General features: G+C 43.6%; 1 protein-coding gene across 7 annotated transcripts in view; it reads left to right on the top strand.

Moving 5' to 3' along the window:
• LOC123997671 (thrombospondin type-1 domain-containing protein 7A-like) overlaps positions 1–24,037 on the top strand; it is a 117,640-nt gene that overhangs the window by 53,499 nt on the left and 40,104 nt on the right. For 3 of the 7 annotated variants that reach the window (XM_046302127.1, XM_046302130.1, XM_046302124.1), the window contains exons 5-11: positions 2,192–2,260; positions 5,192–5,347; positions 6,972–7,175; positions 12,344–12,538; positions 13,321–13,359; positions 14,623–14,658; positions 18,476–18,734. In XM_046302127.1, coding sequence (XP_046158083.1) covers positions 2,192–2,260; positions 5,192–5,347; positions 6,972–7,175; positions 12,344–12,538; positions 13,321–13,359; positions 14,623–14,658; positions 18,476–18,734 — 958 coding nt within the window. The remainder of the gene's footprint in view (positions 1–2,191; positions 2,261–5,191; positions 5,348–6,971; positions 7,176–12,343; positions 12,539–13,320; positions 13,360–14,622; positions 14,659–18,475; positions 18,735–24,037) is intronic. The other 4 variants (XM_046302131.1, XM_046302129.1, XM_046302125.1 and 1 more) reach the window with 3 other exon arrangements.

A 24,037-nucleotide genomic window follows, 5' to 3' on the forward strand; every position in this document is an offset into this window, starting at 1 on the left:
AATGTCAAATTGGCAGGAAAATTATATATATATTTTTTAAATGTAATGGAAAATAAAGCACTAATATGTCTTGATTAGATAAGTATTCGAACCCCTGAGTCAATACATGATATAATCACCTTTGGCAGCCATTACAGCTGTGAGTCTTTCTGAGGAAGTAGCTAAGAGCTTTGCACACCTGTATTGTACAATATTTGCCCATTATTCTTTTAAAAATGATTCACTCTCTGTTAAGTTGGTTGTTGATCATTGCTAGACAGCCATTTTTAAGTGTTGCCATAGATTTTCAGGACGATTTAAATCAAAACTGTAACCAGGCCACTCAAGAACATTCAATGTTGTCTTGGTAAGCAACTTCAGTGTATATTTGGCCTTGTGTTTTAGGTAGTTGTCCAGCTGATAGATGACTTTGTCTCCCAGTGTCTGTTGGACAGCAGACTGAACTAAATTTTCCTGCAGGTTTTTGCCTGTGTTTAGCTCAAAAATGTTTTTTTTCTTCCCCCAACAAAAACTCCCTAGTCTTTGCCAATGCCAAGCGTGCCCATAACATGATGCAGCCACCACCATGCTTAAAAATATGAAGAGTGGTTCTAGGTGATGCCTTGTGTTGGATTTGCCTCAAACATAGTGCTTTGTATTCAGGACAAAAAGTTATTGGAAACAGGATGCATTTTTGGAATATTTGTATTCTGTACAGGCTTCCTTCTTTTCACTCTGTCATTTATGTTAGTATTGCGGAGTAACTGCAACGTTGTTGATCCCTCATCAGTTTTCTCCTATCACAGCTATTAAACTCTTTAACTGTTTTAAAAATCACCATTGGCCTCATGCTGAAATCCGGTTTACTTCCTCGCCTGCAACTGAGTTTGGAAAGGTGCCTGCATCCTTGCATTGACTGGGTGTATTGATACACTATCCAAAGTGTAATTAATAACTGCACCATGCTTCTTTGCGAAATTTGGAAAACCTCCCTTGTCTTTGTGGTTGAATCTGTGCTTGAAATTCACTGCTCAACTGAGGGACCTTACAGATAATTGTATGTGTGGAGAACAGAGAGGAGATAGATCATTCTAAAATCTGGTTAAACACTATTATTACAGTCCATGCAACTTATTATGTGACTTGTTGTGCAAACTTTTACTCCTGAACTGATTTAGCCTTGTCGTGACAAAGGGGTTGGAGACGGATTGCCCCAAAACATTTCAGCTTTACATTTTGAATGAATATATGAGCATTTCTAAAAACATAATTCCACTTTGACATTATGGGGTATTGTGTGTAGATCAGTGACGCAAAATCTCAAATGAATCAATCATCAATTCAGGCTGTCACACAACAACATTTGGAAAAAGTCAAGGGTGTGAATACATTTCTGAATAGATGTTTGTCTATACTCTGTCGCTACTGTTATATGTCCTTATGTCAACGTGGGCTTCTTTGCATTGACAACAGTCTCGTTCTCTTTCTATACTGAAACCACATCCTTTCCTCGTGCATGTTGACAAACACGTTGCTTTAGAATGCAGTGAAAGATGGACTGACATTAAAGGAGAATGTACTAACGATTTTGTTGAAATGTATGTGTGTGTTTGTGTTCCCACGTGTGTGTGTGTGTGTGTGTGTGTGCGTTGTGTGTGTGCATGTGCATGCATTCCCGTGTGTGTTCGTCTGAGTGTGTGTGCGTGTGTGTGCGTGTGTGGGAGTTAGAAGGGAGAGTGTTCTTATCTTCCTGGCGCAGGATTCCTCTTCCCCCATCAGGGGGGTAATCTCCCCAGCTGCCACATAGATAGAGACAGACAAAGGCAGACAGTGCCTCAATGAAGTCTGCAGCAACCACCACTGCATGCATAAACTAAATCACCACGCTCTTAGAACACAGGTCCAGGATCACCTTACCCTCCCTAAATCCAAACCTTAAGCATTCTAGAGGGGTCAATCCAAAACTGACTGCTGATCAGTTTCTATGGGTAACTAGACTGATCTTATTAGAGCACCTTCAATCTACATTTTTAAAGATCGACAAGTGTATCCCTGCAGCGCTTCCCGTCCTTATTTTTTTCTACAAGCCTCCTTCTCATATTGGAAAGTGGCTAGACTCCTGTAATAGCACTCAACGCATGCCTCAACTTCCAAAACCCTCTCCCTTTCCAGTGACTGTGTTGCTAATAGTTGTATCTCCCTGTGCCCGCAGAGGGTCAGACCTCAAACCAGCAGAAGCCTAGTGTTCCCCCTCTTCTATCCATCAGCTTTGAAGTTACAGGTAGGTGCTTTAGACCAATCCGAACCTCCTCTCTCTGCCTTGTAGGCCGCATTCTTCTCCTCCTTGCCACTTCTTGTCTTCTACCTTTTCCCTTTTCATTCCTAATAATGTCTCAGTTGCCGTATGTACTGTATGCATGCATTTCTGTTTTGGTGGATGATGCTATGACTGTGTTTTGATAGGTTGGCCTCTCCGCAGATTTTGCGTCTCAAGTGGTGTAGCTTTCTGAAACACCAACATGCGTTTTCAACTAATTTGGAGCATAAACGCTTTCAAGAAGAAGTATTTGCCTGGCACGTCGGGGCGAGTCTTTAAGCCTTTGTGGGAATGGTGAAATAACTCAGTGTTGTTTTTCCAGATGGAATATGCAAAGCATCTGTGAGATGTTTTCCCTCCTGATTTTCTACTCTGGCACACAACAAGCAACACTCACATTAGTTGCATGAGGGGACATTTGCCATTGTAGTTTCATTGCATTGCAGGAAATACAAGCACATTGTATAAGTCGTGTAATGAAGATGCTGGGTTTTTCTTTATCACAAACACTACTAATCTGTTGGTCGACAATTTCTATTCAGAATGGATTGATGTACTTAGATTTAAGTCTGTTCTACACACTAATAATACAAGGATTATCAGGTTTACCAAATGCAGTATTTTACTATTTGTAAGGGAATGATGGCTTTTGCATATCAATTTCAAAGCTGCGCTTGCTTTTCGCTGTGGGTTCGGTATAATTCTTTTTCAGCTCTCTTGACTTGATATGACTTGAAGCGCAGTTAGGGAGAGAGACGTTTGAGGACATCTTGATCTTCACAACCAGCTTAGGGAGAAAGTGTGTTTGTATACAAGTGTAATTGATTGAAAGTGTTGCAACCGTTGATGCAATGTTTGAATCATAGATTGAGTGTCTGTACATGTATGTGCATATTTACAGGTGTATGTGTCTACATGTGTGTGTACGTGCATTTGTGCATCTGTTGGTGTCCACGTGTTCCCACGTGCCTCGGCACATTGCCTCTGTGCGTGTGTGTGTTCATATGCTGTGGCAGAGGGGTGTCAATTAGACAGTGTAGCCAATGGTAGTACATTTTGCTTTGGACAATCTGTCAGGTGATCAAGAGTCTTTGTTGCATCAACCAGAACAACCAGCGCTTTGCTGCGTCCCAAAACAGCTTTGATGTGACAGACACACAAAACCACCCACCAAACTTTCAACTCCAACTCCAAACAAACCCCTTTATTCAAGTGCATTTAAGAAACATCCAGAAAATGGCGTCTCGCAGTCGGCTTCACTTATTCTCCTGCCGAGAAAAACAACCTCTCTTTTGTTCCTTTGCGTGAAGTGAAGTTCCTCTGTGGGAATATACGCATTGTGTGTACAGCTTCTAAATCTGAAGCGTTTTACAACAGGGGAATCATAGCACTGGATTATTCTTCATAGAATATGTATGAGAGGAGACACTGCAGCTCTCTCACACCTTCGGTACAGCCTTCATGTGTCTTCAGTGAGAGCGTAGGGCCCCGCTTCCTGTTGTTTCAAGTGTTAGATAGCTGCTGAAAGGTTCATTAGAGTTCATTTATCACCCTGACATGCTAACGGTATGCTAACAGTGGGGCGATCATAACAAAGGGAAATTAGAAGGAACATGGCAGCACTTCACAGACTGTAGACCTCTACTGTGGGTTTCATGTGCTCTCTTCTGGGACCTTATGTACCGTGCAGGCGTGCTTAAAAGGAAAAGCCAATGTACCCCCCCCCCTGCATTGTCATAGCCAAGCACACTAGTAAACATTCTGCATGAAGACAAGTACGGGATGAGATCAAACAGACAAATGGAAAATATACTCAGCCGATTCCAAGAAAAGACTTACAGCACCACTGCTGTATCTAATCTAGCAGTTCATCTGTTTCTCAGTATATTTGTTCATCTATTTCTCAGTATTTGTCTGGGTACATCGGTATATTTCAGAATGTATCAGTATATTTATGACTATGTTGGTATGTACACTCCCAAAGTATTTGTTTGGACAGTGAAACTATAACATTTCATTTGGCTCTATACTCCAGCATTTTGGATTTGAGATCAAATGTTTCATACAGAATGTCACTTTTTGTTTGAGGGTATTTCCATGCATATCTGTTTTACCGTTAAGAATTTATAAATACTTTATGTATCTAGTCTCCCCATTGGAAGGTGCCAAGTATTTGGACAAATTCACTTATGTGTAGTGAAAAAAAAAGCCATATTTCTAGCATGTAGTAATTACATCAAGCTTTTGCAGTTTGTTTTGGTTGTGTTTCAGATTATGTTGTGCACAAACGAAAATGGATGAAAAATCGTGTATCTTTATCATTCTCTCTGCATTGTTGGAAAAGGCCTCGTTATTCTACTGTTAGTCTACACCTGTTGTTTATGAAGCACTCGACAAATACAATTAGATTTGATTTCATGTGTACCCTGATTACGGATAATCATGAAAAATGATGAGTGAGAAAGTTACAGAGGCGTAAATATCATACCCCCCCCCCCCCAAAAAAAAACGAAAAATACTAATGGTGAAAGGTTAGCATGTGTTCGGGGTATGATATTAGTGCCTTCTGTAACTTTGTCACTCGAATGGGGGGACTACATACATTTCATATGAGGCAACTGTACAGAATGGCACCTTTAATTTGAGGGTATTTTCATTTGTATGAAAATGAAAATACCCTCAAATTAAAGGTGACATTATGTACTGTCGCCTCATATGAAAAATTTACAAAAACATCTCAAATCCAAAATGATGGAGTACAGAGCCAAATTTAATGTTTTAGCTTCACTTTACAAATAAATACATAGGGGTGTGTACATATATTTCTGAATATATCCGTATATTTCTGACTATAATGTAAGTATATTTGAATGTTCCTTATTTCCATGTCCCAAGCATCCCGTCCTGTGGACAGCAAGCTGTGCGGGGGTCCCGTCCCCAACACGTCCCAGTTGTGTCACATCCTCTGTCCCATCGAGTGTGAAGTGTCCCCATGGGGGGCCTGGGGACCCTGCACCTATGAAAACTGTGCCGTCCAAGAAGGGAAGAAAGGTGTGTGGATAATCCTTCGAGTGGGACTATCGTATGTCCATCACACTTTATTTGGATAGTCCCATGTAGATGAACAAATGCTTGCTAAGGTTGGGGTTAGATTTAGAATAAGGGTTCCATAAAAGTTCAGTTCAGGGTTAGGATAAGGGTTCAAGTTAGGGCCGGGGTTCCAATCCACTGATAGTTAGTTGAAACGTTGTTGACAGTTATTGAACACCTATAACCATTTTTTTTTTTTTTTTTTTTTATTTTTTTTATTTCACCTTTATTTAACCAGGTAGGCTAGTTGAGAACAAGTTCTCATTTGCAACTGCGACCTGGCCAAGATAAAAGCATAGCAGTGTGAACAGACAACACAGAGTTACACATGGAATAAACAATTAACAAGTCAATAACACAGTAGAAAAAAAATGGGCAGTCTATATACAATGTGTGCAAAAGGCATGAGGAGGTAGGCGAATAATACAGTTTTGCAGATTAACACTGGAGTGATAAATGATCAGGTCATGTACAGGTAGAGATATTGGTGTGCAAAAGAGCAGAAAAATAAATACATAAAAACAGTATAAAAAACAGTATGGGGATGAGGTAGGTGAAAATGGGTGGGCTATTTTCCTATAGACTATGTACAGCTGCAGCGATCGGTTAGCTGCTCGGATAGCTGATGTTTGAAGTTGGTGAGGGAGATAAAAGTCTCCAACTTCAGCGATTTTTGCAATTCGTTCCAGTCACAGGCAGCAGAGTACTGGAACGAAAGGTCGGCCAAATGATGTGTTGGCTTTAGGGATGATCAGTGAGATACACCTGCTGGAGCGCGTGCTACTTGGGACTATCCAAATGAAGTGTTATCTGTGTGTCAGCTACACGGCCTTAATGGGTACGGGTTGGAATGTTTCAGGTGACTGTGGATACATGTGATGTCGTAATGCTAACATAATGCTTTCAGAACACATATGTGGTATTATGTTTTTTTAATATACATTGTATGTTCCTCTTATCAAACTAATGTCAACTGCCATACCACTGTTATATAGCATAAACAGTTGAAAAATAGTTAAGTGTTAACTTGCCTTATGGAATGTCATATGATTGTTATATGATTAATATTTGCCATCGGGTATATGCATGGTGTTATGGAATTTACAGAACATGGCGTTGTTTCAGAAGATTATACAGTAATTATCTGTGCATGTGTAGTAGTTGGTGTTATTGTAGCCATTGTGAGGACCTCTTGAACAAACATATTGTGGCATAAAGGTAGTATCTAACATCTGTGGGTGGTCCAACAACCACATGATAATTACACGCTGGCTCTTCACAATGAAATCCTCTCTTTTGTATCAATTTATGGTCAGTATGATCACAGTATCTGGTAAAGTGCCAACAATTAACTGGGCAATTATTTGCTTGCACTTGTACACTAATCCCAATCTTATCATAGTAGCATATCCTATTATTCCATTTCGAGAGAGCTGTTGAAGAGATCAATTCCAATGGAGGACAATTAGGCATATTATGTATTTTTTGTTCAGAGTTTTTATATATTTTTTCATATGATTTTATGTATTTTTCATTCTATATTTTTCATCTTAAATGGAATAATGTGTATTTTTTCCTTCGGCAGGTTTTAAACTGAGGAAACGGGAGATCAGCAATGAGCCAACAGGTGGACCAGGGAACTGTCCTCACCTGGTGGAGGCTGTCCCATGTGACGAACCCAGCTGCTGGGACTGGCGCCTGGTCAGACTGGATGAGTGTATCCCGGACGGGGAGCTGCCGTGTGGCCCCGGGACACAGATACCTCAGGTCCAGTGTGTCAACAGCACTGGTGAGGAAATCATAGTAATAACCAATTATCGAAAAACATTATTTCAATTGGATTTTTCCCTCGTTAATTCCATTAAACTTAGTCTCCATAATCGTTGCCGTGTGATCGTAGATAAAGCTCTGTGATTGTAGTCTATAGGTTTATTGATTCGGGTTAATGCACATTATAGAGTCCTTTATTTTCAGTAGACGTTTGCTTGACTAATTAATGTAGAACACTGCCAACAGGCAAAACTGATTGAAATGGCGTCCTTACAAATGTTGTCATTTCAACCAGTATTGCCTGCTAAGCTAGCATAGTACAATAAACCTGTACCATAGTATTCTGACTTACTATTATGCTCAGAATTCACCACATTGTTAGCTCAGCACCCTGATCCCACTAAGAGTAGCCCACCACTTCCAGATGAACTATTTACATCTATGATGAATAAAGGTGTCCGCATGCTTCCCAGTCGAAACAGAACTCACCGAAGTCCAAAATAAAGACAAACGTCATAAAATGTTGTCATAATATGCAGTGCATTCAGAAAGTATTCAGACCCTTTGACTTTCCACCCTTTGTTACGTTACAACCTTATTCTCAAATTGTTGAAATAAAGATGTGTCCTCATCAATCTACAACAATACCCCTTAATGACAAAGCGAAGTTTGCACATTTCTTAAAAATAAAAAACAGAAATACCTTATTTACATAAGTATTCAGACCCTTTGCTATGAGACTCGAAATTGAGCTCAGTTGTATCCTGTTTCCATTGATTAACCTTGTGATGTTTCTACAACTTGGAGTCCACCTGTGGTAAATTCAATTGAATGGACATGATTTGGAAAGGCACACACCTGTCTGTATAAGGTTCCGCAGTTGACAGTGCATGTCAGAGCAAAAACCAAGACATGAGGTTGAAGGAATTGTCCGTAGAGGTCCGAGACAGGAGTGTGTCGCAGCACACATCTGGATCTGGGGAAGGGTACCAAACAATGTCTGCAGCATTGAAGGTCCCCAAGAACACAGTGGCCTCCATCGTTCTTAAATGGAAGAAGTTTGGAACCACCAAGACTCTTCCAAGAGCTGTCCGCCCGGCCAAACTGAGCAATTGGGGGAGAAGGGCCTTTGTGAGGGAGGTGACCAAGAACCTGATGGTTGGTCTGACAGAGCTCTAGAGTTCCTCTGTGGAGATGGGAGGATCTTCCAGAAGGACAACCATCTCTGCAGCACCCCACCAATCAGGCCTTTATAGTAGTGGCCAGATGGAAGCTACTCCTCAGTAAAAGGCACATGACATCTTGTTTGGAGTTTGCCAAAATGCTCCTGAAGACATTCAGACCATGAGAAACAAGATTCTCTGTCTGATGAAACCAAGATTCAACTTTTTGGCCTGAATAACATGTCTGGTGGAAACCTGACACCATCCCTACGGTGAAGCATGGTGGTGGAATTATCATGCTGTGGGGATGTTTTTCAGTGGCAGGGACTGGGAGACTAGTCAGAATCGAGGGAAAGACGAACGGAGCAAGGTAGAGAGAGATCCTTGATGAAAACCTGCTCCAGAGCGCTCAGGACCTCAGACTGGGGCGAAGGTTCACCTTCCAACAGGACAACAATCCTAAGCACACAGCCGAGACAATGCAGGAGTGGCATCAGGACAAGTCTCTGAATATCCTCAAGTCGCCCATCCAGAGCCCAGACTTGAACCCGATCGAACATATCTGGAGAGACCTGAAAATAGCTGTGCATCAACGCTCCCTAAGCAACCTGGCGGAGCTTGAGAGGATCTGCAGAGAAGAATGGGAGAAACTCCCCAAATACAGGTGTACCAAACTTGTAGCGTCATATCCAAGAAGACTCGAGGCTGTAATCGTTGCCAAAGGCGCTTCAACAAAGTAACTACTTATATAAATGTGATATTTCATGAATTTTTTATGTACATTTGCAAAAGTAAAAAATGTACTGTTTTTGCTTTGGTGTTATGGGTTATTGTATGTAGGTTGATGAGTGCAATTTTCTTCATTTAATACATTTTAGAACAAGGCTGTAACGTAAGAAAATGTGGAAAAATTTGAAGGGTCTGAACACTTTCTGAATGCATTATATATTATGACGACATTTTATGATGTTTTTGTTTATTTTGGACTTCGGCGAGGGTTTTTTCGGCTGTTTGGGCCATACAATTTCTTCTGGAGACAAGTTCGGAGCCGAAGTCTACGTCCCTTCGTTAGTGATTGGTCAACGGTAGAGAGTTTTTAAGGCGACTCATTTTCAAGCACTTTTTTTTTTTTTGATTGATTGATTGAGAAATACTGCACCAAACATCTTAGTTAGCCGCTAAGATCTCCGTGGCAAAAATGTCAAAATGAATGGCAGATTTCTCGAGTCATCTCAGATTCATTCAGATTATTTTGAGGAAATGTATACTGGCTATGGCATCTCAAAATGGACAAACAGTTTTTCAAGCGAATGTCTTTTAAGGGAGTACACAAGCACAGGCACCAGCCGAACTGAAGCATGCTGACGCCTTGCTCAAGGTGACCTCTCTACCAACCCTCTAACTTATGGCTACACTGTAAGTGAGTGAAGAGCTGGAGACGACTAGAGAGAATGGTGTTTAGCTGCCCTGCCATTTATCATGGCTGCCATTTATCATAGAGTTCTCTCCAGACACCCTCCCCCACCTCACATCCCCCTCCCCGTCTCCTTTAACACTTCCCTAGCTCAGCATAGCCACATATTGTACTCCCTCCTTTTCACTCTCTCAGCCAGAGCAATTAAACCCTGCTCGCACTAAATCAAATCAATTCTCTCTGGCCCTGAGTCTCGGGGACTCCCTTAACTTTGCAGCTACGTGGTTTTACTGTCTGGCCCTGAGTCTCGGGGACTCCCTTAACTTTGCAGCTACGTGGTTTTACTGTCTGGCCCTGAGTCTCGGGGACTCCCTCAACTTTGCAGCTACGTGGTTTTACTGTCTGGCCCTGAGTCTCGGGGACTCCCTTAACTTTGCAGCTACGTGGTTTTACTGTCTGGCCCTGAGTCTCGGGGACTCCCTCAACTTTGCAGCTACGTGGTTTTACTGTCTGGCCCTGAGTCTCGGGACTCCCTCAACTTTGCAGCTACGTGGTTTTACTGTCTGGCCCTGAGTCTCGGGGACTCCCTCAACTTTGCAGCTACGTGGTTTTACTGTCTGGCCCTGAGTCTCGGGGACTCCCTCAACTTTGCAGCTACGTGGTTTTACTGTCTGGCCCTGAGTCTCGGGGACTCCCTCAACTTTGCAGCTACGTGGTTTTACTGTCTGGCCCTGAGTCTCGGGGTATGTGATATGTTACCAATCCCAAGTATACTCATCATTCCTAGTTGAGTGTTGACTAAGAGATATAGAGCGATATCAAAGAGATACACAGGCACCGTAATGGATTGAGTCCAAATCATGCTCCTACGATACTCCTTTGACTGTGACCTCTTGTCATCCTCCTAATTCTGAAAAACTGAAATATTTACAAAGTTCCTCAACCGACGTTACATTGTCATCTCACCTCATACAGGACACATGCTGTACATGTACATCCACCAGTGTCATTCGGGGTTATTGCCCAGGTCAGGTGATACCATCCTAGTAGCTTAGTGAGAAGCACAACCTCTTTGTGTTTTTCCGAATATCTCGACTGGAGTTGACCGATTCCCCCTGTCTCCGCTGATGGAAATTGATTTGTTGTGTTATGATTTTGTGCTACTTTTCGCCCTAGAGACTTTGGGCTCAATATCTCCGTGATACTGCCACACCAACAACAAACAGCCACACCGCAGACAAAAGTCTATACAAATGTCATTGAAACTCCACTGTCGATACTGAGCGTATCTGATCTATACCGATATGAACAGTTCTGACTCATTTAAAAGGGACCGTTTTTCTCAGCTCACTAAGCCTGGGGGTTTTTCTAGTGAAGGGTGTTCTGTTCCGTTCCTGTTTTCGCCACCGTGAGAGCCACTGGGTTTCCCTGTCCCTTCGCATTTCCACACGGCCTCGGTTCAGTCACGATTGATTCACTGAATACTCCTCAAAGTGTCATCTTAATGTAAAGGCCCGGGCCGCTAGGAGGGTTTGAAGCTCAACTTCCTCAGCCTGAAATTGCAAAAGCCAACCGTCGGAAGATACATATATACAATGCAGAGCCATTGTGTTGCTCATTTGGGGCGCCGAGAAATGTTTTGAATTCAAGTTCATTGCAACAATATTCCCTACTATTTTTCAGAATTTCATAATTAATCAACGTCTTCTTTTTTTTTAAACAACAGAAAATCCGGTGTTTCTATGTCAAACGGTTTTGTTATGTCTCAGTCTTCTGTGATGTATGTGAAGTGTAATATTGGGATGCAAACGCAAAATGTTGTACATTTCAACTCTATATCTGACATGGTGCAGGTGGCTGGCTGTAAGCCCATAACCATGTGGGTGAGGAATGTACTTTTGTTTCAAAGTAGATGTGTTTGCTATTGTTTCCCTGTTAAAAGCACATACAGAATATGTGACTTAATAGTATAAACCCACTGAAGCGGTCATGAATCACAAATATGTAAGTCCCATGTGAGTTTGTACTTACTTTTGTCCAAAGCAAATTCACTATCCTGATCGAGTTGCGCTGAGAATAGCGGCACCATTATTAATATAAAATAAAGTAAAATAAGGTAAAATAAAGTAAAATAAAAAAACAGTTACCAAACATTTGATCCAACTGTGATGGCAAAGGGAAGAGAACAGAATGTCTATGTTAATGAATTGTGTGGGTTGAAATTGATTAGCATTCAATGACTCTAAGGAAACAATATATATAAACAAGCCCACCAATAGACCAGGAAATTGTGGCGTGGTTGATCATATTGTAGACATTATAATGGGGGGGTGGGTAACCTAGTGGTTTGACTCCCGAGCTGGCTAGGTGAAAAAAATCTGTCGGTGTGCCTTGAGCAAGGCACTCAACCCTAATTGCTCCTGTAAATGGCTCTGGATAAGAGTCTGCTCTTATAAATCCTATAAAGTGTAGTACAATTACAGATTCTGTTGTTGCTTAGAGATTTTTTTCTGTATTGAAAAGGTACATAAAAGGTCAATCAATTATTATTTCTCCGTTGTTATAATGGTGAGCATTCCTTGACCGTACTGTTTGTTTTGTGCCACCCAGGTGACATGGTGGACAAGGAGCTGTGTGGGGGAGCCTCTACCCCTGAGCCCATCGCCTGTGATGTGCCTTGCCCTAAGAACTGTGTCCTCAGCGACTGGACCTCCTGGTCCTCCTGCTCCCAAACCTGTTCCAGCAAAACCATCGAGGGCAAGCAGCTGAGAACCCGCTCCATACTGGCCTACAACGCTGGCGAAGGTGACTATGAGACTATGTACTGTAGATGGTGTGCCGTTCTGTACGGTCTGTGTTGTATATCTACTGTCGTGTTCATTTACCATGTTAAAGGGGTCTTTCTCTTTGTATAGCTTTCAAGTTACACTGTCCTTTAAAGTGGCTGTCCCTCTGTCTGTTACTGTCTGTCTGTCTATCACTCTTTCTGTTACTGTGTGTTACTGTCTGTCGCTCTGTCTGTTGCTGTCTGTTGCTGCCTGTCTGCCTCTCTGTCTGTTGCTGTCTGTTGCTGCCTGTCTGCCTCTCTGTCTGTTACTGTCTGTTGCTGTCTGTCTGTCTAGCACTCTTTCTGTTACTGTCTGTTACTGTCTGTCGCTCTTTCTGTTGCTGTCTGTTGCTGCCTGTCTGCCTCTCTGTCTGTTACTGTCTGTTGCTGTCTGTCTGTCTAGCACTCTTTCTGTTACTGTCTGTCTGTATGTCTCTCTGTCTGTTACTGTATGTTACTGTCTGTCCCTCTGACTGTTACTGCCTGTCTGTCTGTCTCTCTGTCTGTTGCTGTATGTTACTGTCTGGTACTGTCTGTCTTTCTGCCTTTTGCTGTCTGTTGCTGCCTGTCTCTCTGTCTGTTGCTGTATGTTACTGTCTGTCTGTCTGTCCGTCCGTCCGTCCGTCCGTCCGTCCGTCCGTCCGTCCGTCCGTCCGTCCGTCCGTCCGTCCGTCCGTCCATCTGTCTGTCACTATGATTTTTTGTTTTCATTGAAACTTTTGGCTAAAAGCTGATCTGCATGTTGGTTACCTCCCTACAGTAACTGCAATGGTCGTGGCATGGATCACAGTGATGGAGGGTAACACTTGTGATTGAAACTAGCTGCTAGCTACATTTAACCTTAGCGATATGTTGCCAAATGACAAAATAATAGGATTTCTGTCAATGTTTATAGACTTTACTCTAGTTACAGTTGAAGTCGGAAGTTTACATACAGTTAGGTTGGAGTCATTAAAACTTGTTTTTCAACAACTCCAAAAATGTCTTGTTAACAAACTATAGTTTTGTCAAGTTGGTTAGGACATCTACTTTGTGCATGACTCAAGTAATTTTTCCAACAATTGTTTACAGACATATTATTTCACTTATAATTCACTGTATCACAATTCCAGTAGAATGTACCTGTGGATGTATTTAAAGGCCTTGCTTCAAACACCGTGCCTATTTGCTTGATATCATGGGCAAATCAAAAGAAATCAGCCAAGACCTCAAAAAAATAAGTGACTGGTGCACTTCACAACATAGATGGTATCATGAGGAGGAAAACGATGTGGATATATTGAAGCAACATCTCAAGACATCAGTCAGAAAGTTAAAGATTGGTCACAAATGGGTCTTCCAAATGGATAATGACCCCAAGCATACTTCCAATGTTGTGGCAAAATTCCTTAAGGACAACAAAGTCAAGGTATTGGAGTGGCCATCACAAAGTCCTGACCTCAAACCTATAGAAAATGTGTGGGCAGAACTTAAAAAGCATGTACGAGCAAGGAGGCCTACAAACCTGACTCAGTTACACCAGCTCTGTCAGGAGGAATGGGCCAAAATTCATCCAACTTATTGTGGGAAGCTTGTGGAAGGCTACCCAATATGTTTGACCCAAGTTAAACAATTTAAAGGCAATGCTACCAAATACTAATTGAGTGTATGTAAACTTCTGACCCAATGGGAATGTGATGAAAGAAATAAAAGCTGAAATAAATAATTCTCTCTACTATTATTCTGACATTTCACATTCTTACAATCAAGTGGTGATCCTAACTGACCTAAGACAGGGAATTTTTACTAGGATTAAATGTCAGGAATTGTGAAAAACTGAGATTAAATATATTTGGCTCAGGTGTATGTAAACTTCTGACTTCAATTGTATACCTCGACAGCCTTTGGGCACCACAGGTTTGATTTAACGTCCTTGTAGCACTAGATCTAGTGAAATAAGTAGTTGCGTTAAGTTTTGTTGTTGTTGTAAAGTAAGTAAGTACAACTAATTCTTCAAATGCATTTACACATTCTCATATCTTGATGTGAGAATTTTAACATTCAATATCAATGTTTTCCAAAGGTTTTTCAAGGGTGCCAACATTTCCAAAGCTTTTTGGTACATTCTATTTTTTATCTTTAAAATTAGTAATAGTACTGGTAGTAGTAGTAGTAGTAGTAGTAGTAGTAGTAGTAGTGGCAGTAGTAGTAGTAGTAGTAGTAGTAGTAGTAGTAGTAGTAACAGTAGTTGTAGTAGTAGCAGGTGATGAGTAGTAGATATTATTAGCGTAGAGAGTTGGGTAGATGATTTAAAGGGGCAACTCATGGTTGAAACAATAAAAAAAAGTGTACTCCCCGTCACTGTTTCAGTAAAACGCTGCAGGATGAGGCTGGAGAATGCAACCACTCTAAAAATGTATAGACAGAGCTATGGATGCAAGGGTTGATTATCCATTATATCAAAATGGTGGGTTTAAACCTGTTTTGAGGGTGTAGAGTGTTTTGTTTACATTTACTTTGTTTACAAACATTGGAGTAAAACGATTATAATTTAGGTTCTGACGGGGTACGACAGTTAAAATAAGTAGGCATTTGTTTTCAAGTTATATTCTTCTAGTAGGTACATATCATTCATTTATAAGTCCAAAAATGGATACAGAAACTACGTATTGGCCCTTTAAAGTTTTTCTGATTGGTGTTCTTCCCCACCGATGTGGAAAGTCTTCACATCATTATGTATGCTACTTCAATATTTCTTGTGTCTTTTACTGTCGAAGAATGCCTCCCAAAAGCTAGACATTTTAGCAGGCAAGTGTGCCGTCTGTTAGGTGATCCCAAGCTCCAGTATGTCATAAGCCGCATACTAAATGTAACCACGCTAGCTCAGACACCCGATACATTATGGATGTCTTTCCGAGTACATTGTATGAATAAGTCAGAAAAGTGATGAAATTCATACCGCAAACATGAATGAACCCATATTCCATGAGCCGCATCCTTTGAGTAGCATTAAAACGATCCCACTTGTCACATTGAGACTGGACCCAAGTTGCTTCACCATTCATACATCATCCACTACAACTCCCTGTAGAATCGACATAGACCTTGACCGCTGCCCAACCAAACTACTTTTCTAGGTCAGTCTGGGCACCATATGTGGCTTATTTCTCTGGTTAGTTTACACTATTGGCAGATCCAGCAAACCGACATGGTTCGTCAGCAATGTAAGCAGCTAGCAGTCAGCAGAAAGGAAGGAGGAGGAGGTCTGTTCATTTGCCATCAGGTTTAGATTAGTCTGAGTTGGCATTCCACATTGACCGGCCTGTAAACAACACCACTGCTGCTCATTATGGAACAGGTTGGCTTTCATCTCAGGATGTTGCAGGTGTGGAGGACTTACAGTCCCACAATGCCCCTTCATCACTGCCCAAACCTGTAAGTGTCTGCAATTACTCTGAAGCACTAAGGGCTCTGAATCGACCCACCTGCCTCCACTGAGCAGAGATGAGAGAGACCGAGAGAGAGTGACTGACTGACAGACAGAAGAGAGAGAGAGAGAGAGAGAGAGAGAGAGAGAGAGAGAGAGAGAGAGAGAGAGAGAGAGAGAGAGAGAGAGAGAGAGAGAGAGAGAGAGACCGAGAGAGAGAGTGACTGACTGACAGACAGAAAAGAGAGAGAGAGGGGGAGAGAGGTGAGGAAGGGACAGGGTGATGTTGAGACTGACAGACAGAAGAGAGAGAGAGAGAAAGAGAGAGAAGTGAGGAAAGGACAGGGTGATGTTGAGACTGACAGACAGAAGAGAGAGAGAGAGAGAGACAGAGAGAGAGGTGAGGAAGGGACAGGGTGATGTTGAGACTGACAGACAGAAGAGAGAGAGAGAGAGAGACCGAGAGAGAGGTGAGGAAGGGACAGGGTGATGTTGAGACAGGGTGATGTTGAGACTGACAGACAGAAGAGAGAGAGAGAGAAAGAGAGAGAAGTGAGGAAAGGACAGGGTGATGTTGAGACTGACAGACAGAAGAGAGAGAGAGAGAGACAGAGAGAGAGGTGAGGAAGGGACAGGGTGATGTTGAGACTGACAGACAGAAGAGAGAGAGAGAGAGAGACCGAGAGAGAGGTGAGGAAGGGACAGGGTGATGTTGAGACAGGGTGATGTTGAGACTGACAGACAGAAGAGAGAGAGAGAGAGAGAGAGAGAGAGAGAGAGAGAGAGAGAGAGAGAGAGAGAGAGAGAGAGAGAGAGAGAGAGAGAGAGAGAGAGAGAGAGAGAGAGAGAGACAGAGAAAGAGAGGTGAGGAAGGGACAGGGTGATGTTGAGACAGGGTGATGTTGAGACTGACAGACAGAAGCGAGAGAGAGAGAAAGAGAGAGAAGTGAGGAAAGGACAGGGTGATGTTGAGACTGACAGACAGAAGAGAGAGAGAGAGAGACAGAGAGAGAGGTGAGGAAGGGACAGGGTGATGTTGAGACTGACAGACAGAAGAGAGAGAGAGAGAGAGAGAGAGAGACCGAGAGAGAGGTGAGGAAGGGACAGGGTGATGTTGAGACAGGGTGATGTTGAGACTGACAGACAGAAGAGAGAGAGAGAGAGAGAGAGAGAGAGAGAGAGAGAGAGAGAGAGAGAGAGAGAGAGAGAGAGAGAGGTGAGGAAGGGACAGGGTGATGTTGAGACAGGGTGATGTTGAGACTGACAGACAGAAGAGAGAGAGAGAGAGAGAGAGAGAGAGAGAGAGAGAGAGAGAGAGAGAGAGAGAGAGAGAGAGAGAGAGAGAGAGAGAGAGAGAGAGAGAGAGAGAGAGAGAGAGAGAGAGAGAGAGAGAGAGAGAGAGAGAGGTGAGGAAGGGACAGGGTGATGTTGAGACAGGGTGATGACAGAGACTGACAGACAGAGAGAGAGAGAGAGAGAGAGAGAGAGAGAGAGAGAGAGAGAGAGAGAGAGAGAGAGAGAGAGAGAGAGAGAGAGAGAGAGAGAGAGAGAGAGAGAGAGAGACAGAGAGAGAGAGAGGTGAGGAAGGGACAGGGTGATGTTGAGACAGGGTGATGTTGAGACTGACAGACAGAAGAGAGAGAGACAGAGAGAGAGGTGAGGAAGGGACAGGGTGATGTGGAGACTGACAGGCAGAAGAGAGAGAGAGACAGAGAGAGAGGTGAGGAAGGGACAGGGTGATGTGGAGACTGACAGACAGAAGAGAGAGAGAGACAGAGAGAGAGGTGAGGAAGGGACAGGGTGATGTGGAGACTGACAGACAGAAGAGAGAGAGACAGAGAGAGAGGTGAGGAAGGGACAGGGTGATGTGGAGACTGACAGACAGAAGAGAGTGAGACAGAGAGAGAGGTGAGGAAGGGACAGGGTGATGTGGAGACTGACAGACAGAAGAGAGAGAGAGACAGAGAGAGAGGTGAGGAAGGGACAGGGTGATGTGGAGACTGACAGACAGAAGAGAGAGAGAGACAGAGAGAGTTGAGGAAGGGACAGGGTGATGTTGGATGTGTTGGATGTAAATCCAACAGAGATGGAGAAGTGGGCTGGTAATCAGACTTGCAACTAGCAGTAGGAGGAGATGAATCGTCGGAGCCTCAAAGTGGGCTGGAGGATTAAAATGCATTGTCAATCACCGGGGGAGGTCAAGCCTTTCAACACCATCATGGACTGTCACTATCAATAATTGGCTGAATCTTTCAGACTTTGTTATGGCAGAATCTGTCATTTTGTAAGGCCTTCATGTATAAGCCAGAGCCTCCCTGACTGATGACATTGGGACTATCCTGTATATGTATGTGGTGTGGTAGAGAATTTGAACGTATTGCTTTTTATATGTTGCACATTGTGCACGATGCCAAACCTCTATAAAGTAACTCATCAGCTCGCCCTTTCTATGTGTGTGCGTTTGTTTGTTTGTGCGTGTGCGTGTGTATGTGTGGGTGCATGTTCCTAGGTGGTGGCGTGTGCCCCAACAGCAGTTCCCTGCAGGAGGTGCGTAACTGCAACGAGCATGCATGTACGGTGTACCACTGGCAGACTGGCCCCTGGGGCCCCTGTACTGAAGACCCCTCATCCTCAGCCCTCAACACCACAACTGGCCCCAGGTCTGCTGCCGGCCCCAACAGCAGTGGACAGGGACCCTGCTCCCGGGGCATGCAGACACGCAAGGTCATCTGTGTCCGGGTCAACGTAGGACAGGTGCCACCCAAGAAGTAAGAACATTTAGAAAGTGAGTTACAAAGAGAGGGAGAGAGTTAGAAAGAGAGAGAGAGAGTTAGAAAGAGAGAGAGAGAGAGAGAGAGAGAGAGAGAGAGAGAGAGAGAGAGAGAGAGAGAGAGAGAGAGAGTTAGAAAGAGAGAGAGAGAGAGAGAGAGAGAGAGAGAGAGAGAGAGAGAGAGAGAGAGAGAGAGAGAGAGAGAGAGAGAGAGAGAGTTAGAAAGAGAGAGAGTTAGAAAGTGAGTTACAGAGAGAGAGAGTTAGAAAGAGAGAGAGATAAAGAGATTGAGAAAGAGAGAGAGTTAGAAAGTGAGTTTGAAAGAGAGAGAAAGATAGAAAGAGAGTGTTAGAAAGTGAGTTACAGAGAGAGAGAGTTAGAAAGAGAGAGAGATAAAGAGATTTAGAAAGAGAGTTAGAAAGTGAGTTCGAAAGAGAGAGAGAGATAGAAAGAGAGAGTTAGAAAGTGAGTTACAGAGAGAGAGTTAGAAAGAGAGAGAGAGTTAGAAAGAGAGAGAGAGTTAGAAAGTGAGTTACAAAGAGAGAGAAAGGTAGAAAGAGAGAGAGAGTTAGAAAGTGAGTTAGAAAGAGAGAGAGGGAGTTAGAGAGAGAGAGTTAGAGAGAGAGAGAGTTAGAAAGAGAGAGAAAGAGTTCGAAGAGAGAGAAAGATAGAGAGAGAGAGAGAGTTAGAGAGAGAGTTAGAAAGAGAGTTAGAGAGAGAGAGAGAGAGAGAGAGAGAAAAGAGAGTTAGAAGAGAGAGAGTTAGAAAGAGAGAGAGAGAGAGAGAGAGAGAGAGAGAGAGAGAGAGAGAGAGAGAGAGAGAGAGAGAGAGAAAGTTAGAAAAAGTGAGTTACAAAGAGAGAGAGAGAGTTAGAAAGAGAGAGAGGGAGTTACAAAGAGAGAGAGAGAGTTAGAGAGAGAGAGAGTTAGAAAGAGAGAGAGGGAGTTAGAAAGTGAGTTCGAAAGAGAGAGAAAGATAGAAAGAGAGAGAGAGAGTTAGAAAGTGAGTTACAAAGAGAGAGAGAGAGTTAGAAAGAGAGTTAGAAATGTATGACAAGAAGTCATACAGTAGGAAGAGCAGCTCTCAAGCCCTATCTCTACTCCACAGCCAATCCCAGATAAATAAATATATATGCCGTCCCAAACAGGCTAATTAACCCTGTTCATTTAGGTCTGTGTAATTTCCCACTGATGATAATGACAGTAATTAAGTGGCTTTGATTCTTTAGGGCAATTAAATCACCACAAGATGAGAGATGCAGGATGTCTATGGTTTGCAATGCAGAACATAACACCACAGCCTCATAATGCATCGATAAGTTGACTTTACAGTTAGCTTAAAGTTGTGCTCTTGCATGGGGTGCTGATTTGCTCTGCTAGGCTTATCTAGGTGGGATGTTATGTTTATTTAACTAATTAACCTGCTGTATTTAAGATCCAGAGACCTTAACTGTAAGTCTACAGTTTACGGATGTGCTATCCAAGGTCCTGAAGTCATTTTCACCTGGCAGGATAAAACCTCCCAGTCCAAGGTGCTGGGCCATTATAGGCTTTACTATGGAGTCCATATCCTTTTAAGGCCACTGTATTTTGCCTTTGTTATGAAATCACTTTCCTGCATGTTTTGCATTCTTTCAAGCCACTGTTGCTCTTAAAAAGTCTTCCCCTGTCATGGTGGATTAGGTTAAGACTGCTAAAGCTGGCAAAGCTCCAAAAGTGTCCGTCATTGTAAGACTTCAAAAATGGTCTTATGTCAGGGTGCGTCGATGTCCAATTGGTGCCAATCTTTTCCATTTGCTTGGGAGAGATGGTCTGGACAAATCTCGAAACTGAACCGCTAAGCCCACCAGCTATCTAGCTTAAGTGTCGAGGTGGTTTCACCCTGCCTGCACTCAGTGCGCTGCATTGTGACTTGACATGGTCTCTAGTTGTTATTTTTCCACCTGTGTCTTCTCTTCCCACCATCCTACTTGGCAGGTAGGTTTGATTAGCGCTCCCCCGGGTACCTGGCAGAGGCCCTGGGGGAGCGCTAATCAAACCTACCTGCCAAGTACACACGTCTGCCTCGCTGGTGTGTATGCAGATGTGCTCCAGCTCACTCACAGAGGGCTCAGAGCTATCTTCACACACCCCGAGGCAGTGAACCTCACACAGTGTCACCACACACACTGTCAAAGCCCAATAGAGCCCTTCTATCCGTCTATATACAGAGTACTGCAGTGGGATTTGGAACTAAGACATCTTGGTTTATTGATTGTGACAATTTGCATGGGGATTGACGCCCGATGCGTTTGTGTGATTGCACTGGTGCTTTACGTGGACTGTCGGAAAAGGAGTTGGGATGAATAATTGTGATAGTGTTTGACAGTCATAGTCAAGTACATGGATGTGTCCTAACGACAACTGTGTTTCGTCACTGTGGATGACAGTGACGGATGGTTGAAAGCTGTCGAGACAGAGGCCAAAGAAACGTACGCAAAGCCGGAGCTGTTTCCTCCCCGAATATAAAACAAAATGTGTTTGATTTGCTGTTGTACTTGTTAATAATGAATTGAATTAGTGCTTATCGTTTTGTGCCAGGCAGTGTGTGCTTTTGCCGTCTCTTAAAATGTTGTGGGTTGCGACGTTTTTTCCCTGTCTGTTCAACCACACAGTATGCTCATCTGGAAGAATCTCTTGCCGAACAGATTATTGAAGCGATAATAGCAAATAGCAGAACAAAAAAACATTACCCTCGCAGACTCTTCTTAATGATGTGCTGTGGGACAGACTCAAGAGTAAACGTTGCGTTTCTTGCCTCACTACAAATCATTACATTGAAAGATCATTAAGACGTGATAACACTAGCAGGGAAAACAAGTCGGCCAAAACCAGAGGATGCTTTAATTGGATGATCTAATGTCTAGTCGAAAAGTCTGCATACTTCAATAGCGGTGAAGTTTTCTGTGGCGTCGGTATTGTGTTCTGGCAACGAACACGGTCTGTGTTTTTTTTCCAATGAGAATGTAATGACATTTTTAGCCTCCAAATTCGCGTAATACCTATCATTACACCTGGCCTAAAATACAATTAAAGTAACAGGGAACAGTAGGAATGTTTCTGTCTGCTGGAGCATTAGTTCAGCATTGGTTCAGCATTAGTTAAGCATTAGTTAAGCATTAGTCATGTGAGGTAGTTCAGTGCTCGGGTCAACCACTCAATCTGGGTCATGTTGCTGTGTGTCGTATTTTGCTGTGTTTCGTCTGGAACATTGTTAAAACTGAAAAGGAACGGTAGGGATGCCTCTGTCTGCCGGAGGGCATCCAGCATTAGTCCTGTGAGGTGTAGTGAGGTGCTTAATGCTCAGCTCAAAAGCTCAATCTGGGTCATGTTATCGTGTCTCATCTTCCATTGTTTTCCCTAGATGATTGCTACCTGTAGGCTTCTCTTTTGAAAGTCTTCTGAAGTAGCTTGTCCTTAAACAGGTTCCCATGACCTTTGCGCCTGTTGCTGATTGCAGTTCATTCGTGTAATGTCATGCAGGTGAAAGAGGACCCAAAAGCGACTTGGCGAAAACAGAGTCTTTAATCCAGAAAAGTGAATACAAACAAAAAAACACAACTTTCACTCGAAATGACGAGGACCAACTGGAGACTCGATCTTGAACAGCAGGTGAACAGCAGGTTGCCTCGGGAAGGCACTCGAACCAGACAGACTCAGACACCTGCTCACCACGCAGCATCTGAGGAAAACACGACACGACAGGGCGATACACAATCACAGCACGGTGAATTCTAAACAAGGAACCGACAGGACAGGAACGGAACACAAAGGAAGAAATAGGGACTCTAATCAGGGGAAAGGATCGGGAACAGGTGTGGGAAGATTAAATGATTGATTAGGGGAATAGGAACAGCTGGGAGCAGGAACGGAACGATAGAGAGAAGAGAGAGCGAGAGAGTGAGAGAGGGAGGGGGAGAGAGAGGGATAGAAAGAGGGAAAGAACCTAATAAGACCAGCAGAGGGAAACGAATAGAATGGGAAGCACAGGGACAAGACAAGATAATAAATGACAAAACATGACAGTACCCCCCACTCACCGAGCGCCTCCTGGCGCACTCGAGGAGGAATCCTGGCGGCAACGGAGGAAATCATCGATGAGTGAACGGTCCAGCACGTCCCGAGACGGAACCCAACTCCTCTCCTCAGGACCGTAACCCTCCCAATCCACTAAGTATTGGTGACCCCGTCCCGAGAACGCATGTCCATGATCTTATGTACCTTGTAAATAGGTGCGCTCTCGACAAGGACGGGAGGGGGAGGGAAGACGAACGGGGTGCGAAGAAAGGGCTTGACACAGGAGACATGGAAGACAGGATGGACGCGACGAAGATGTCGCGGAAGAAGCAGTCGCACAGCGACAGGATTGACGACCTGGGAGACACGGAACGGACCAATGAACCGCGGAGTCAACTTACGAGAAGCTGTCGTAAGAGGAAGGTTGCGAGTGGAAAGCCACACTCTCTGGCCGCAACAATACCTTGGACTCTTAATCCTGCGTTTATTGGCGGCTCTCACAGTCTGTGCCCTGTAACGGCAAAGTGCAGACCTCACCCTCCTCCAGGTGCGCTCACAACGTTGGACAAACGCTTGAGCGGAGGGAACGCTGGACTCGGCAAGCTGGGATGAGAACAGAGGAGGCTGGTAACCCAGACTACTCTGAAACGGAGATAACCCGGTAGCAGACGAAGGAAGCGAATTGTGAGCGTATTCTGCCCAGGGGAGCTGTTCTGCCCAAGACGCAGGGTTTCTGAAAGAAAGGCTGCGTAGTATGCGACCAATCGTCTGATTGGCCCTCTCTGCTTGACCGTTAGACTGGGGATGAAACCCGGAAGAGAGACTGACGGACGCACCAATCAAACGACAGAACTCCCTCCAAAACTGTGACGTGAATTGCGGGCCTCTGTCTGAAACGGCGTCTAACGGGAGGCCATGAATTCTGAATACATTCTCGATAATGATTTGTGCCGTCTCCTTAGCGGAAGGAAGTTTAGCGAGGGAATGAAATGTGCCGCCTTAGAGAACCTATCGACAACCGTAAGAATCACAGTCTTCCCCGCAGACAAAGGCAGACCGGTAATGAAGTCTAGGGCGATGTGAGACCATGGTCGAGAAGGAATGGGGAGCGGTCTGAGACGACCGGCAGGAGGAGAGTTACCCGACTTAGTCTGCGCGCAGTCCGAACAAGCAGCCACGAAACGGCGCGTGTCACGCTCCTGAGTCGGCCACCAAAAGCGCTGGCGAATAGACGCAAGAGTGCCTC

This window comes from Oncorhynchus gorbuscha, linkage group LG15, assembly GCF_021184085.1.
Source record: "Oncorhynchus gorbuscha isolate QuinsamMale2020 ecotype Even-year linkage group LG15, OgorEven_v1.0, whole genome shotgun sequence".
NCBI lineage: Eukaryota > Metazoa > Chordata > Actinopteri > Salmoniformes > Salmonidae > Oncorhynchus > Oncorhynchus gorbuscha.